The sequence below is a fragment of the Mesitornis unicolor genome, unplaced genomic scaffold, assembly GCF_000695765.1.
Source record: "Mesitornis unicolor isolate BGI_N332 unplaced genomic scaffold, ASM69576v1 scaffold49611, whole genome shotgun sequence".
In the NCBI taxonomy this organism is placed as follows: Eukaryota; Metazoa; Chordata; class Aves; order Mesitornithiformes; family Mesitornithidae; genus Mesitornis; species Mesitornis unicolor.
The window spans coordinates 1,776-18,727 of NW_010165375.1; the positions used below are offsets into that span (position 1 = coordinate 1,776).

Sequence of the window (16,952 nt, forward strand, 5' to 3'; positions counted from 1 at the left end):
AGGCAGAAAGAGGAAAGTAGCATAGAGCATAAACTTATTATGAATATTCAGGTTGGTTTTTTGGGTCTATCCATAATAAAGATAAATTTATCTCTTTAAAGGGATGACATTTAGTTTTTTAAAAATGAAGTAGTTGATTTTATGGAATTTAGTATTTTTTTTTCTACCCAGAAACTTTTTACTTGAGAAATATGAGTATCTAACCTTGATAACTTACTACTTCGTCTTTTTCTGATTAATTCCTCTTCTTTTGCTATTTCAGTCCCTAGCAGTACTGCTTCATCCTTATCACCCAAAAAGAGCAGAGTAGGGGTTAACTATTTTTCCCCATCATCTTCTGTGGAAGAGATAAACTAATACACTGCCTGATTTCTCTTGTTTTGCCCTTAGACGTAACTGTCTGGTTTGATTCAATAGACTTATGTTTACTGCTCACTTTCTATATGGCTCACAGAAATAACCCGAGTAGGTGTATAATAATGTTAATTGCTTTCATATCTTTATATACAGTGAGTGGTGGTCTGTCTTCCTTTTTTGGTCCGTCTTTATTTGCTGCAGAATAATTATGCTACCTCCATCTATATACTCATTTAAATTGATTTTGGGCTTGAACTGTATTAGTTCTTAGTCATTTTGTTTTGCTGCTTGCTCCTTTTGTATTTAGAGCAAATGCTTGTTGAGATCAATAAAATAAACATAATTAAAAATCTCTTATACTTCCTACAGATATGTGAGCTTGAAGGAAACTACATCTTAAGTATTCGTAGATATTATTTACATGCCAAAGTAACTTGAGTTTTGAGTTCTTGAAATACTAGTTTATTTCAAATAGTATTAGGTGTTTAATCTAGAAAACATAAAAAAGTGGTATTATGCTTGCCTGTCTGTTAATATTAATATATTTATTGATACTGTATTGATTTTTATGCTATGTATATAGTTTTTCATATCCTAGAATATTAGATCTTGTAACTTGAATAACGGAAGCCTTTTTTTTTTTCCCCGCAGTACCAATACTGGCTTGCGGTGGTGATGACTGCAAAATTTATTTGTTTATACAGCAGAATGACCAGGTAATTACAATTTGGGGGACTTTACAAATTTTAGAGGTGTTTGAAGGAAATGTTAGTATTGTCCTGTTATTTTTCACAAGAATTTAGTGTGGAAGAGTGATTAGAATCTAAACTTCTGCATCTTTCTCTAACTGGTAGCTCTGTCCTGTTAATTGTGACTCTTGGGAACCTCTTCCTTTAGTGAATGTCCTAATAAAGATTGTATGAACCCCAAGGAAGAATGTAAGTTCATAGTCTGAGGGAGGATGAGGCATCTTCAGTTAGCTGATAAAGGCTATCTTTTGGTAAACTCATGAATTTTAACAGTTGAAATGTATTTATTCATTAAAACTGCTTGGTTTTTGAAATTGATTGGGCAGGCTTCAATTCCTTTAAGGCTCTCTACCCAGAGATCCCTTACTGTGTTAAGCAGTAGAGAGAAAATGATCTCTTTGCTTTCCTGAGCTCTTGAAAGAGGGTATTGATTTATAAAAGTACCCAGGGAAAAAATCTTTCAGAAACCATTTTATGTCTTCCTGCTTGAGATATTACAGGCCTATGGAGGCGAAGTAAGTAAACCAAGAGATCAAAATAGAGCTTTAAAACAAAACATCTATGTTGAGCTGGGTTTATGTAAGAAGATTTTGCTGTGCATGTCTGAGTATGTTTCTCCCTAATAACTTGGCCTAATTGAAAGGTGGAATAAGAGACTCAATATAATTCTGCAAGACTAACAGCCGGATAGAGGAGGGATATCATGTGTGGTGCCTGGTGGAGAAGAACTGAGAAGATTTGGACTTCTGTTGCCTTATGTGGCAGTTGTCAAATTTGCCAAACAACACTACCGGCCTGGTCCTGAAGCATGTGTGGGCAGAGTTAACTGTGCAGAGTGTGCTGGGCATGTCCACAGACATCCAGGCTTCATTAGTTCTGCTCTCTACACAACAGCTTTGTTCTTTGCCTAGAAGAAAAGAGACGAGACTGCTGCTACAGAAAAATGTTCAGAGATTAGTGAAGTGGCATGGGAAAGCCTGTGAAGTAGATGGCTTGGACAATGAGTTTTTGTAAGATTCGGCTGTTAGTACTGAAACTTCCAATAATCTTATGTATCCAGTAAGGACCAAGGGGAAAACTGAAAGAGAGAAGAGAGAGCTGAGACTATAGAAACAAAATATGCAAAAATCAGAAGAATGACATCTCAAAATACATGCAAATATAACCTAGGCAACAATAAAAACTTTGACTGAATCCTTTTAAAATAATGACCGTGTGCATCTGCAGGAAGCTTTAGATTGATGCAGTTTTAGAACAGAATACACCTGAAGAAATTGAATGTGTGATATCAAGAGACACAGACTTCAAAGAAAACAGCAGAAACAACGTTAAAAAAACCCAACCAGCAACACTACTCCTTGCTCAGTTTCAGTGAGCAATTTTTATTTTTATGGGAAACAATATATTGAAAATTTTGAGTGAGTGCTTTTTCTACAGCACAAAAGAACTGCATGCTGACTTAAGCCTAAGTAGTGCCTAGAAGCCTGTTCGGGAAGTGAATTAGAAACCTGGCGTGGTATTAATAACCTCAAAGCAATTATTTTTACTCTCTTTAAAGAGAAAACAAATGCCTACTTTTCTTAATGGTTCTTTTTGATGTGAGAAGATGAGGGCAATTTAAAAAAAAACAACTACACTCAACACCTTGAAATTAAAAATTACTGGATGTGTGTTTAGATTAATACTAAAGTCAGATTTCAGGAGATATGCACGCTGTTCAACATAAAAGGAATCACAAAAGACAAGAATGGTGGCAACAACTCGGCCTAAACCAGTGTCTCAATTGGGAATAATTTTACCAACTAACCTTGGTGAATGTAAAATAAAGAGCATTATGTCAAGGATCATATAAATGAATGAATAAACAGGTGTTTTACCTGTTACCTGAAATGTGAATTGCTAAAAAGATTCTTTTTTTTAATGTATTGCCAGTAACACATAGCCTTTAGAAAAACCTTTAAGTCACTGTTTGATCTTGCTTCCTGGACTGTTCCTGCTTTTATTTCCACATAATCAGTTGAGTGTTTAACATCCTACTGGAATACTATTAAGCAATAAACACTTTTACCTTACTTGAATCAAACCAAAATGGTAATATTCTATATGTTAGGAATGAAGATAGTGAAGGTTCTTACTAGGAAATCTGGACTGTGTTTGTGTTCCCGTGTAATTGAGCCTCTGTTCATGCAGAGATCTCCATCAGCAGATGCAGTTCTTGATGTATGCCTTTCTTAGAAACTTAGTCAATAAGCTTAAGAAACCTAGGGAATATTTCTGGCCCCATAAGTAATTCTTAGTATTATATTATGAATTAATTATTGAATTAATTTTGAAACAGCTACCCTTCTTTTTACACTTGATTTTACTTGTGTTTATTTTCCACATGATCCACAGTTGAATCTACTTTGCACATGTAATAAATTATTTGCCATGTCATACCTGCACAATGTTTTTCTTTTTGCACCACTATAAGCCTGGTATAGATGCAAATCTTTTAAGTTTATCACAGAGAGACTGTAGCCTCTTGAAAGTGGACACCTTAAATTCTTGTTCTTTCCTTTTCATCTATGGGAAGTGCCATGATGCGACACATGTTTACCTAATGGTGGCGAACCCGAAAATGCCTATTTGGAATCTCTCAGAAAGTTGCAATCCTTAGTAGCAGTTTATTTTTCTAATTTCAAATAATAGAAACTGTAAACGTAAAAGACTTGAAAATCTAAAGCTAATTGCTCATACACGCGTGGTAATTAAGTGCATTTCTGTGATATAACAGGAATTTTTATTCAGTTTCAGAAAACATTAATACTCCCTGGGCATGAAGACTGGATAAGAGGTGTTGAATGGGCAGTTTATGGTCAGTATGAAAGATGAATAAAGTAGAATAGTGGTTTAACAACAGTATGGCTGTTTTACCCCTCCAACAGATAGTTTGGATGCACTGTAACACTCAAGTGCTTGTGACTGTGAATTTTTTTTAATAATATGTTAGTATAGATACTCAAAATAAGATAGAACTTTGTGACCTGTTAAGATGTAAGAATTGCTGAACGTGTACTACAGTTATATTTTAGTTAACAAAATTGTGGCTACAGTATGATTGATATCGTATGCTCGTATGTTTGCATACCTCATTTTCTCTGCTTGCTTCAAGTATGTTTACCTGACTTGTAGCTAAATGCAAACAAAGAGGAGTTTTAGCAACTTGTCCTTTTCAGTATGCAAATATCAACATCTGAATGACGAGGAGTTTGCTGCTTTTTCAAAGTGGGGGAACTAGGGGCAAATAATACTCTCCTTCTCTCCCTCTCTCTTTTTTTTTTTAAGGAGATTAAAAGGAGAATCTATTCAGATTAACTAATTAAATAATTCTTGCAATGGCAAAAAAATAAATTAGAAAGACTTAGGAGATGCTGCAGTCCTGAAAAAGGAAAAGAGTTATTGAAGAGTGTTGAGGCTGTCAGAATTTTGAGAGTTAAGGTGATAGGAAGTAAGGAAGTATATGTACAATATGTGCAGTATTTAACATGTCTTTCTTGTCTTATAAGCAGACGAATGTCCAGAGTCAGCGTGTTCTAAACTAGTGGAGAGTTAGAAATGGGAGAGTAAGTTGGTGTTGAAGTAAAGCAGCAGTTTATGACACTGTACTATAGGAAAAATTAGGATAATGCTGTACTACAGTTTTTGGAAAGGTGCTAGTTTAGTCATGGCAGTGATTGCAGTGAAAACATGGCTCTAATTATCTCTTTTTGAAAACAAACAGGTGAAGACCTTTTCTTAGCAAGCTGTGCTCAGGATTGTTTGATAAGAATTTGGAAAGTGTGTACAAAATCAAAGCAACTTCCAGAAACTGAAGATGATTCCATAAGACTGAAAGAGAACGTTTTTACTGTCAAGGGTAGGTAACAGCTGTAAAATTCTATTGCACAACTTTTCACTTGTGTATCTGTTTGTGGTTGCGGGGTGGCTGACAGGGTGGTTGCCATCTAATTTGTTTTGTTTCCTGTAGTAAAAGAATCTGAGACCAGTTTGACTGCATTATTTTTGTTCAGCTGTTAGAAAAAGTGTAGTTATTATTTTAAAGCCATGACTGTGTGAAGCTAATGGTGTATTACAAAGAATAGTAAAGCAGTGAGAGAACTTAATATACATGTGCATTGTGACTCCAAATGCAGTACTTAGTCAGGAGATATGTTTGTCTGTGGGAGGTAAGCTGTTGTGCAGTTCTTCTCCAGTTTAAAAACATACCTTGAATTTTCGTTCTAATTCAGTGCATTAAGAGGTGCTACTATTACTTAAACCTTAGAAAAATACTGAAGATAACAGATAAGTATATGCAGGCTTACATTTTGGTTATTTAACAAACTGTTTGAGCACTGTAACATCAGAGGCTTGCAATGTTGTTGTTGTGGGGTAAATTATTATGCAACTTAGGTAATATAATGAAGTTTGTATGATGTTATGTGTAAAAAGCTCATGCTACCTGCTGCAAATCCTAATTCATTGTTTGAAGTATCTTAATGCTTATACTTACAGGCATTTGGAGATGTAAATATGCTCAGGTTAAGAGTATGGGTAGAGCCAATGTCAGAGTTTATTCGAAAATTGCTTGAGAGTTCTCCAGAAATTCTGTGATACCGCTCTGAGGCAGTAGGCTGACCTCCTAGTGTCACACTGGTACTCTGGGCTTGCAGGAAAGTAGGATTTCAAGGAGCTATTCAATGTCAATAGGATATTGAGACAGTGGTAGATGAAAGCAGTTGATTTTTTTTTTTCCACTGAAGATATCAGAAATGACCTGTCTCTCTTGGCTTTTAGAAAGAAATGTGCTTTTCTCTGATTTGTGGTAGATACTGATACAACATACGCAGTTACTTTGGAGTCAGTGTTGGCTGGTCATGAAAACTGGGTGTATGCGGTTCACTGGCAACCTTCATTTTCCAAAGGTAAGAAGATACCAGACACTTAGCAGTTTTGTTCAGTGTTATATACACAGAGTACAGTCACATTTCTTTGTATTGTGTTTGTGTGTTCGGTTGTCACTGTGCACTACGAAAATGTTTAAATTCTGCAAATGATGTTTTATAAGTAAACGGATGTTTTGGGTGAACAAGCCACAGTAGCACATCTTACAGCACAGGCTCTGTCTGTCATTGTGTAATGCATGATGCTTTCTCTTACTCATGTTTTGTTTAATGAATAAAAATATCTGAGCTGTACTGGCTTTATTGTAGTTGATTGGCTGTTTTTGGAATAAAAAAATCAGTTTAATTAATCAGTATGAATTCATAGTGCTAATATCTTTACCTGGATAGATGTATTTGAAATATTTGTTCTTTAGAAGGTCAGCATTAACTCCAGAGCACTCCTTTCTTTTTCTTGGACTAGAAATGAACAAATAGCAACATTCAGAAGATTAATCTTCAGTTATCCGTGCATTAACATAACATGCCAGGGATTCCTTGAGGATCAGTTTTCTCTAGCTAGCATGTAGCTTTAAGGCATTAATGCAGACTGATTGAAAGAAATGTTATTTACAGTTTAATTTTGCATCTTGCCCTAGTCTTTATCTTTCTTTTTAAATCCTTAAATTCTGACAGCCTTGTTTGTGGTACTGGTTTGCTGGTACGTGTCTGCCTGGCGTGTAAGGGAGGGAGATTCTTGATTTGACATGCTTACGCCATCAGAATGCCCTTGTGTATTTGTATTGGCAAACATGCCTTTTTTTCCTGAGGTGTTTTAGAGTTACTGATGGCAGCTGACTTCACTAATACAGAGCACAGCTTTTTTCCACTGTATATACAACACTTGAACAGTAGAGTGCAATTAGAGTGTCAGAATACCTACACTGAAAGACAGAACTTGCTTTAGAAATATTGGCTTAGTTATCTGTTCTCTCACTTTTTTTTTTGTAATGCCTATAAAAGGTTTTGCCCATTAAAGCAAGGTTTAGGCAGAATGCTCATATAAGTCTTGCACTGCAATCTGAAAAGCTCCTGTTACAACCATGAAGTTTTCCAGGTGTCTCACATCCTGCTTCTGCACGTGTGCACCTGCTTGTGTTCTGTGGCCCACCTGATACTGGATTCCCCAAAATAGATTTTCCTCTGCAGTAGAGACAGATTGATCCAAGAGACATGTTCCATGCAGAAGGTAGAAGGTTTGATGTGACATAAGATGCTGCCTTCAAGAGATGCCCAACCATGTCTCTGTTCTCAAGAAAGATTCCCCAGCAGCTGGGTGGTGAACCAGTTCCCTCTTCCCCATTCTGGCTGTGTTGGGCAGTTGTCTGGAGTGTTTCACTGTATTCTGGGGAACAGTACTTACTGCTGTATGCATCACAAGATGCTAGAGTCTATGGAAGTATGTAGTGAATCTAACCGTTTGTAAAGAATACAGTGAATATTGGCATAGAGGTGATTTTGTTTTAAATTGAAAATCTCTCTGTAAAAACTAATTTGAGGAATAGAACTGAGAACTGCTATGCAGTCTATCTATCTTTTCCTTCAAATTACAGTTTCACTATCAATTAGAAGTGACTAAAAAGTAGAATATGGTTATTCTCATGTACATGTTTTACATTTCCTTTGAGAGATTATGGCTGAAAAATACAATACCTCCTAATGAACACCTAGAAAGCCTGTTAAATCTGGCATTTAAGTACTGCTTTGCACATCTCTGATGCTGGGCAATTTTCTTAGCGTGTCTGGATTTCAGTATGACCAAATTCTTTTGGAAAGTATTCTGATAGGTCGTAGGGTAATTGTTGTCCTTGTACTGTAGATGGCAGCATGCAACAGCCAATGAGGATATTGTCTGCATCGATGGACAAAACCGTGATCATCTGGGAGCCTGATAAGGAATCTGAAGTCTGGCTGGAACAGGCAAGTGTCAGTCTTTCTCCCAGTACATGCTGGATTCAAGTTGCATCTCCAGCATCATGTGTGTACTGGAGGGAACAAAAACTTTGTAAAGTGCTGGGAGAGGAAGGCAAAAGCATTTTCTTGCACAAATACTCATTCTGATGCTGTGTTGCAAGTAAAACTGTATTTTTCAAAAATTATGTGATCCAGTATGATTCTTACTGCTTTTTTGCTTGCTTATCACCATACTGGGGAGTTTCTAAGGGGAGTTTGTGCTCACCTGGCATTCATAGTATAGTATGCCAAGTGCTGCATAGTAACGCACTGTGTACTCTGGGTAAGAGGAGCAAAAACCGCCCTCAATTATTTGTAGTTAATCCCTGTGGGAATGTGCACTGAAGCAGTTACTACAGAGCAGCTGACACACAATTCCCCAAGCCTGGTTTTACTCACAGTAACTTGTTCATAGGCTCTGTCATTAGGTTTTACTTCCATATGAGCTGGATACTCATGTTTCACTATAATATTCTGAACGCTGTTCTAATGGGGATCATCCTAAATAAGCAAGTAGTACAAGCAGATTTATCTAGTGCTTTGCTAGCTGTCTTTGTTTTCAGTTGACCTGCTTTTCCAAATTGCAACAGTTCAGCCGGAATTGTCTGTGTGGGGTTATGCCAGCCATTGTTTATGGTCTTTCCTCTAATCCTTCTAATCCTCTCCTGGGAGGAAAGAGAGAATTACAGTAGGTGGATTTAATTTTTCCGCTGTTCCATTGGAAAGATCTTGTGCCTTTCCACTTGAACTAGAAAATAGCTCATAATAGGTTGATCACACAGAGATGCCACTTGTTGGTAACACTTAGTTGTGGCTAAATTTACAAGCGTCTAAAAATGGGTTCTGCAGTAAGGCTTGTTGCAAGTTGTTGCTCTTTCTTTGTACGTTCCATTTGCACTGGTTAGATGTCAAATGTGAAGCTTGCAGTTTGGATCAGACCTTTTAACTGCAATGATTTTTTTTGCATTGAGGGAGGGAAACCTGAACTGGAAGCCTGCAGGGAAGGGTGCAAGGGGAGCATCCCATTTTCTCTCTTCCATTTTGGTATGATGAAGAAGAAGTTGTCACAAAATTATTCTCCTGCTCAGAGGTGAGACTAGAATTCTGCCTCTAGCATGGCATATCAAAGTCACTTCAATATGAGTGATGTTTTTTAATGGATGCTAATAGAATGGACATACTGGTCCATGCTGCCACTTAGAATGAGGTATAGATTCATTTCATTGTGATCTTAAAAGCAGCTGTGTAATAGTGGAGTTGTTTAGAGTTCAGCTTGAAAGAAATTGTGTTCTTGTCTATTGAAAAACACTTGAAAATTTAACTAATAATCTTTTAATGTAATTAAAAACTTGGAATAGCACTAAAGCAACTATAAGGCATGTGTATATGCATGCATACATACATGCACAGTCACAAAGGAGGCACAAAACAGAGGCCAAAATATGCCACAGAAGGAATATGGAGAAAGAGGGAAGTGGACATATGGTAGTGAATCTTGGAAAAGAAAAAAAGGAAGTGTAATTGGAAACCACTGTTCCTTTGGACCCTTTTTCCATTTTGTGCAGCATAGCAATAGGAAAGCAATGGAGGACTAGAAACTTGTATGCAGCAACATAGAAAGATTGGGTTGTCATCTCTCCTAGTGTAGTGTTTTCTCTCCCCTGGGTGTTTGAACAAGATCCTATCTTGACATGTTTATGAAGGGAGGCTCTGTAAAATCAACATGCAGCTTTAATTCCTATTATATTTTAGTGCTTGACTTTGCAGTTTCAGTATTCTTTAAATATGGTTTTGTGTGTAATGTGAACTGTTGCCTATAGTGAAATTTTAATCTCATAAGGTTAGGATGAGTTTATATGAATGGAAGGCCATTTTCATGGATATTTCACTTCTAATCATTAATTCAGGTTCGGGTAGGTGAAGTAGGTGGCAATACCCTTGGATTTTTTGACTGCCAGTTTAGTCCAGATGGTTCGATGATGGTTGCCCATGCTTTTCATGGAGCACTGCACCTTTGGAAACAGGCTACAGTTAGTAAGGTATGTTGTTTTATTATTACTATTATTACTTAAAAGAATTACACTTGTATGCCACTTGAGGAAAGTTCTATTGTTAGTAGAAAAATGTAACCATACAATTTAAAACTAATGTTTGAAATAGCCGTTCTCTGAATACAACATTCTGTAGGACTGTTGCTTCTGCACAGAAGGGAGGCTGCGGTCTCCCAGGCTCTAAAACCTGTTGCTTTCCTGTGGAAACCATAAAGTCAGACTGAACTTCTTTGTGGTTACGCTTTGGTCAAAAGTGGCAGCTGAACCAATAACACAGGATTTGTGGGTTTTTTTAGATTGGAGCAATAAATCAGTACTTGTCTCCTTGGCCAGTAGCAGGGTGGGGTTGTTTTGTTTTGTTTTGAGTTTTTTTTTTCTTAATAGTTATGTTGATACTTTTACTTTGGTTGGAATAAGCCATTCGGTCAGTTGAAAACTTCTTGCTGCTTTGGTGACTTTCTTGATAGAAACAATGGACTCCAGAAGTTGTGATTTCAGGACATTTTAACAGTGTGGAAGATGTAAAGTGGGACCCCGAAGGAGAGTTTATCATCAGTGTAGGTTCTGATCAAACTACTCGACTCTTTGCTCCATGGAGAAGAAAACAAGAGACAGAGGTATGATCTTCAAATATTTTGTGAACTTGGTGAAGAGGGCTGGTCTGTCCTGAGTTGGGAACCAGTCACCTGAATATAACTCAAACCTTAAATTTCCCAAACCATGGGAGAACAATTTCAAAACTGCTTGTGTAAATGCTTGATTCAGTATGTGCTGTTTTCACTTTAGAAATACTAGTGGCAGAGTTTTAGTAATCACATAGCTTGACTGCTGTTTAATCCTGAGTTCGCCTCTGGGTTACCTTGAGTAAGTGTTCTTCCAGATCCTTGAAAACCAGGCTGTGCAGTAATTCAGAAGGAGGAATACATGGCTGATAACCATCTGTTGTCCTTGGTTAACACTTGGCTAAGCACTGCTGCAGGAAATCATAAAGAAAGTCAGTTTTGGTTGCGTTTTTTTACACAAGCTTAGTCTAAGCAAAGTTCTCACTGCATTTTTACACTATTTTGTTTATGACTGTGACTTTTACTGGAATGATTATCTGAACTGCATGAGTGCAGCTGGTACCTATGCAAGCAACTTTTCAGAAGAATTACTCCTGAATAATTTTGTGTATTCAAAAATAAGTCTAAATTGTGGTGTGGGAAACCCTGTCTAGGAATATGAATGTTTCTGTTTCTAGTTGCTCATGCATTGTCCTTATCTAAATACAGCTTTTTTCTGACAACAGTACTAATGGGCCATTCAGTAAACTGGCAGAAACCTGGCTGATTGAAGTCATGTAAGGCCCTGTGTAAGCTCTACTACTAGTTGTGGGAGGCAAAGGGAGGCTGTGACAACTGTTTCATCGAGACTTCTATAGTGTGGACCAGCACAGGATTTCCGAAGTGTTTGAGAGGGTGAATTTGGCATCAGTTCCTTGATTTCCTTCCTCTAGGCCACACAGAAGTGGTGGCAATCCCAGCTCAAGTGCTAAGCTTTGCCTTGTGTTCTTGTGTTGTAGGAAGGGCATCTCCAGTTGCCTTTCCTGCTTCTTCCCCTAATCTCCAATCTGGAGGGTACAGCAGCAATGTGGAAAAGAGTGTGTTGGATTTGACATATGATGTAAGAGTTGTCAATACCATGTTCTCTGTGACCTACTAAAGTACCACTCTTCAGTGTGTATGCTGCTTGCTACATTTTTACCTTATTTTCTGAAAGAACTGAGCTTTGTATTATTTGCCTGTACAGCTGTTCCTGCTGTCCCTGAAACTTTTGTATTAATTGATTTAGCAGAGTGGTTGCAGTCTTTGTATCTAAGTCTGGCATGAACTGAAATTCACTGAAACCGAAATTTTTGCACTTCCTCTTGCTGTTCTGACAAGAGCAGCCGCTTGGTTAGTTTGACCAGGTGCAAATCCAAGTAGTGTCAACACTTGGTGCTGCATGGGGTGTGGGAGGGAGAAAGCTTTAGCATCCTGTTGGTGGGGTGAGGTGGAGGGTTGAAATAAAAATGAGTCATTTTAAGGCCCTTGTTCAGGACCTTTGAACACTGAAAACCAGGTGGGTAGTCCTGCTACTCATAGATAACATAGATAGCCTAGATAACATAGGCTTTTAAAATGCCTTACTTTCTTTACCATATTGAGTTTAGCAGCTGAAGAAATTACCACAGGTAACATCTGATGTTAGTCTTAACAAGATGAAATGGATGGTTCAGATATCTGTGGAAAGTTAATATTGCAGCTCGACATTCACATTTTTCTCTGTAAAAAGAGAACTAAGTGCTAAATGCACATAATTACACCTTCTTAAAAATATCAATTCTGATACTGTACCAGGTTCAAATATCAGAAATAAGGGATAACAGTCAGCTTCAATTTGCCATGCAAACTTGCACCCTGATTTTTCTGGAAGAAGCTTAGTGCATGACTTATGCAGCCCTCTTTGTCTCTTTTGGTTTGGGTTTTTTCTTTGTTTGTTTTGTTTTCTGTTCCTGTTATGTGCTGTGCTCTAAAATATGCAAAGAGGCACCTCATAAAGGATAAGAAGAGCTTATTGCACTGCTTGCTTGTTTGTTTTCTAGTTTGTTTTCTTTTTTTTTTCTTTAAACAATAAAGCTCTTGTGGAAATAGGAGATTTTGTAGGATCTCTGAAATATCCCATTTGGGTTTTATCTGAAGCTTCAACATTCAAAACTCAATTGAAATTTTAGTGTGGTATAAGCAGTTTACAGTCAATGTAATGTCTTTCCTTATGTTTGTGCAATATCTCGTACAATGTAAATTTTGTCTTGGCTGCAGTTTCCCAGGCATTGTAATACTGAAGTAGACTAAATTAATTCTAATTGATTAAATTAATTCTAATTCTGCTAGCTGTTAACTCAAAAGTACACACTATTTTTCTAACTGAGGTATCATTTAGGTGTAGTAGCAAATGACACTATACTAAAATCTTTATGTGCTAGAAAACAAAGGTGGTTTTTTTCTTAAGAATCCATTTTTTTCATGTATAGAATAAATTAGATTTTTATAAAAGCAATTTACATGTAATATCTTTTTTTGCTAACATTCTTTGCTTAGTGTGACTGTAAAACTAACTTTTGAAAATAGTAGCATATAGTCCTCCTTTAGCTTAAGCAAATTATATCCTATTCATGACTGCCTAACATAAAGAAGTCACAGTAAGTGCAGCGTTCTCTGAGTAACAAAGGTAAGCAAATGCTTAAAACATATCTCTGCAGGACACAGTTTGCTACTTACAGGAATCGTTTGGTGGAAAAGTAGGATTTAACTGATGTATGTGAGCATACGTCAGTTTTATGAATGTCAGTAGAAGGTTGCTATTAACTTCCCTTTATGCTAATAAAGTCAGCAATTAAAGTATTAGTACTTTTTTGGAAATCAAAACCTTGCTCCTTCTCTGGATGAGAGCTGTGGCTTAATAACTGCATGTCTGTTCATTTAGGTAACGTGGCATGAAATTGCAAGGCCTCAGGTGCATGGATACGACATGCGTTGTTTGGCGATGATCGGCCGGTTCCAGTTTGTGTCAGGAGCAGATGAAAAAGTGCTTCGGGTTTTTCGTGCTCCCAAGAATTTTATAGAAAATTTCAGTAATATCACTGGTATTCCAATGGAGAAGCTATGCTCCCACGTAAGTGTGCTAAAGCAATGCTAAATGAAGACGACCCTCTTTCATGTAAATAAAAGTAATGCTTTAGAAAACATCAGATTGCAATGAAAGCCATACAAATTCTTTTAATAGTTCTGAAACCTTAGTCTTGTTTTTCCTTTCCATTCTGTTTGTTTCCATGAGTGTTGTTTCATAGGTATTTTTATGATGTCTGATAAAGCAGGTTGTATTTGAAGCTAAACAAGATCTAGTGTCTCAAGATTGCAAAGAGTATGGGTAAATTTTAAATAAGTCAGACCAAGTAGACTACTGCATGCACTTGGTGATTTGAAAGCAAACAATAAAACCTGGAAGTGTGCTTCTCCTTAATTTAAGGGTATCGTATTCTTGTCTAGATTAATTAGTGTTGTGTGGTTCTGTGTTATTGTTGTTTTCTTTTTTAATTGTATGCTTGGAAATAGTGCAAAACTTTCAGCACTGTTGTTAGTTGTTACATATAAATATTTATAAATATGTACTTGCACATGCTTTATTTCTTCTTGGCACTGGGAATTTTCTTGAGGCCTTTACCTTCCCGTTCTCAGTTGTCAATAAGTACAGTGCCTTACTCTGTGGAAAGATAAGACTGCAGAGTTGCCGTCCTTTGTTTGCTCCCCATTTGCTTTAAGATTAATTCTGTTTTTCTTCTCCATTCTGTAGAGCGGAGCTCATTCAGGATAGTTGCCGCTGTACAATGCCTTGCGTGCTCTTTGCATTCCTGGCTCAAAAGCAGCGTTTTCTGCGCAGCTCCTCAGAGATGGATTAGCCTTTCCATTTCATTTAACAATTGAAATCTCTGGGAAATAAATATTTTCATTTTTTTGATAGCAAGAAGTTACATAAGTAGTTGTTTAGCACTTCAATTTCATAAGGCTTTGTAAGCGTTTGCATTAATGACTTTGTACAAACAGCACTGTGCTTTTGTAATGCTGGCAAATATTATTTTACTTCTATGTAGGCTTTCCATATCAGCTTTTCCTCTGAGTGCTGTTTTTTGATTTGTGATATCACAAAGTGTTTCACATGGGCTTTGTTTAAAGAGGAAGGTTTTATGAGCTCTTTTGATACAGCTACCCTTAAATAGCTTTATTGAAATTATTTTCTGTGAATGCTCTTTTTTCATTAAAGTGGGTAAGCTGTTTCTTAATTTAGCTCAAATGCCTTCCCCCAAAAAAGTACTTAAAACCAAAAAAACAGCTTTATATTCAGAAAGGGTTGAACAGGATTATATTCAGTTCAAATCCATGCAATTGTATTATACTTTGGGTTGTAACGAAGAACCGTTTTTGTTTTAGAGGCCTTAGACTGGTGTGTGCATCTCGTAAGTTTTTCTCCTCAAATTATGAACATTTAAATAAGTAACACAGTATTTTAAGCTATCACATAAGTTATTAATCCGGTTCTGTAAAACAGTATTTCTTTGAACTTCTCAGACACTGTATGGAAGGGGTTTACAGCTACTAAATATGTTCTTTTTCCATCTCTGTACAAAGCACCCCAAGTTCACTTACCCTTCCTAAAATTTGGCTTTTTTTCCCCCCATACCTTTATGAAAGTATTTTCTGTCTTTCGTCTGTGCTGCTTTAAACAGTCACGTAGTCCAGCCACATGTCTGTGCTGTCTGTTGGGTTGTGTTTTAAGTTGTGGGTACAGGTGCTCACCCTCTATCCCCTTTTCCAAAATGCTGCTTTATTATTTCACCTCAGAAGAGACTATTGCCCAGTCCTATTGTGTTAAAAACTGCAGTGCTCTCAGATGATTAATTATCATGTATATCCTAGAGTAAATAAAACTGTGGAAGAAAACCTGTAATTAGGGCTGAAGGTGCATGCTTTGCAGCCAAAGCCTTGAGCTGAGGCCTTATAAAAGTTTTGGGTTTTGATTTGTTGGTTTTTTTTTTTCTGGGAGAGTACTGGTCTTCATTTTGTCCAGGGTATGTTCTGAATGAGTTTGGAGTTTTTCAAAGTGTTCCCCTTCACTTCTCTCGAAAAGTCACTCTTTTTATCACAGGGATTACACTTAAACTGTGGCCTTTAAAATGTCAGCCTATGTGGCAATCTGTGTATAAACTTTTTTTTTTCTTTTAAAATCCAGCAATCATCTGATCTTCCAGAAGGTGCAACTGTGCCAGCTTTGGGGTTATCCAATAAAGCTGTTTTTGAAGGTACGGCTAATGAGAAGTAATGGGGATGGTGTTTCATATGGAAACTTTTTTTAAACATCTACCCAGAGTGATAAGAATAACTGATTAGTGTCTTGAGACTGGGAATGAAGCTGGTCATCTGATGTTTATTGAAGTCTATAGTAAAATTGTAGTTACACAGGAATCTACAAATTAGGTCAGACCTGGTTTTTTTCCCTTTGGTTAAAGCTTTATCAGAAGGTGTGAATTAAAAAAGGAAACATTTTAATAAGCTTTATCTCCAGGTTCTTCAATGGCGATACAGCTCAATTGTTCCAAGTCTTCCAAGTACTTGAAGTAACTCGTAAAATAGATTTTGGCAAAAACATTTTTCTGCTTTCTCATGAGCCCTTCCACTGAGAAAGGTTGGGGGGAAACTTCCTTAGGATATCTAGATTCTAATATTCATATTTTTGTAACTCTGGAAGCAGAGAAACCTAATTTCAACTAATACTGTAAAAACAACAGATGTTTTTCACTTGTGTAATAAGTGCTCATATTTTCCCTCATGTCAAGTATGTTCTCTCCAGCTAATGAAGTCCTTCCTTTGAATAGGAGATATGGCTGTCCAACCAGCTGAGGATGAAGAAACCTTCAATACTATTTCGAATCAGTATCCCGAAATTTATTTTCAACCCTTGATCCTTACAGGTATGAGATTAATTTCAGTTGTAGGAAATAGAGAATAGTGTTCATTGGATATAAGCTTGAAGCAGTATGTAGCTGAATTGTAGATTATTTAGTGCCAAATTTGAATATATTGTACAAATGTGTTTTAGAACCTCCCCCAGAGGATCATTTGCTGCAGAATACCTTGTGGCCTGAAATTCAGAAGCTGTAAGTTTTATTTTTCCTTAATTTATACAAATTTTCAGAAAGGTATTTCAATATATTACCATAGTCTGGTCTTATTTTAGTACCTGATTTGAATTTCTGTGCAGTGTATTATACCAGTGAAATAAATAAATTTTATATATATATAAAA

At 36.7% G+C, this 16,952-nt stretch overlaps 1 protein-coding gene across 1 annotated transcript; it reads left to right on the forward strand.

The window, feature by feature from the left end:
* Positions 1–987: 987 nt before the first annotated feature.
* On the forward strand, positions 988–16,804 carry LOC104548551 (elongator complex protein 2-like; the record flags this gene model as incomplete). The annotated part of the gene is made up of 11 exons (XM_010194601.1): positions 988–1,073; positions 3,897–3,963; positions 4,870–5,004; positions 5,957–6,052; positions 7,890–7,990; positions 9,931–10,062; positions 10,542–10,691; positions 13,579–13,767; positions 15,880–15,949; positions 16,523–16,618; positions 16,747–16,804. Coding segments are annotated over 11 exons (1,180 nt in total), but the record flags the coding sequence as incomplete, so codon positions are not given.
* Between the last annotated feature and the right edge of the window lie 148 nt (positions 16,805–16,952).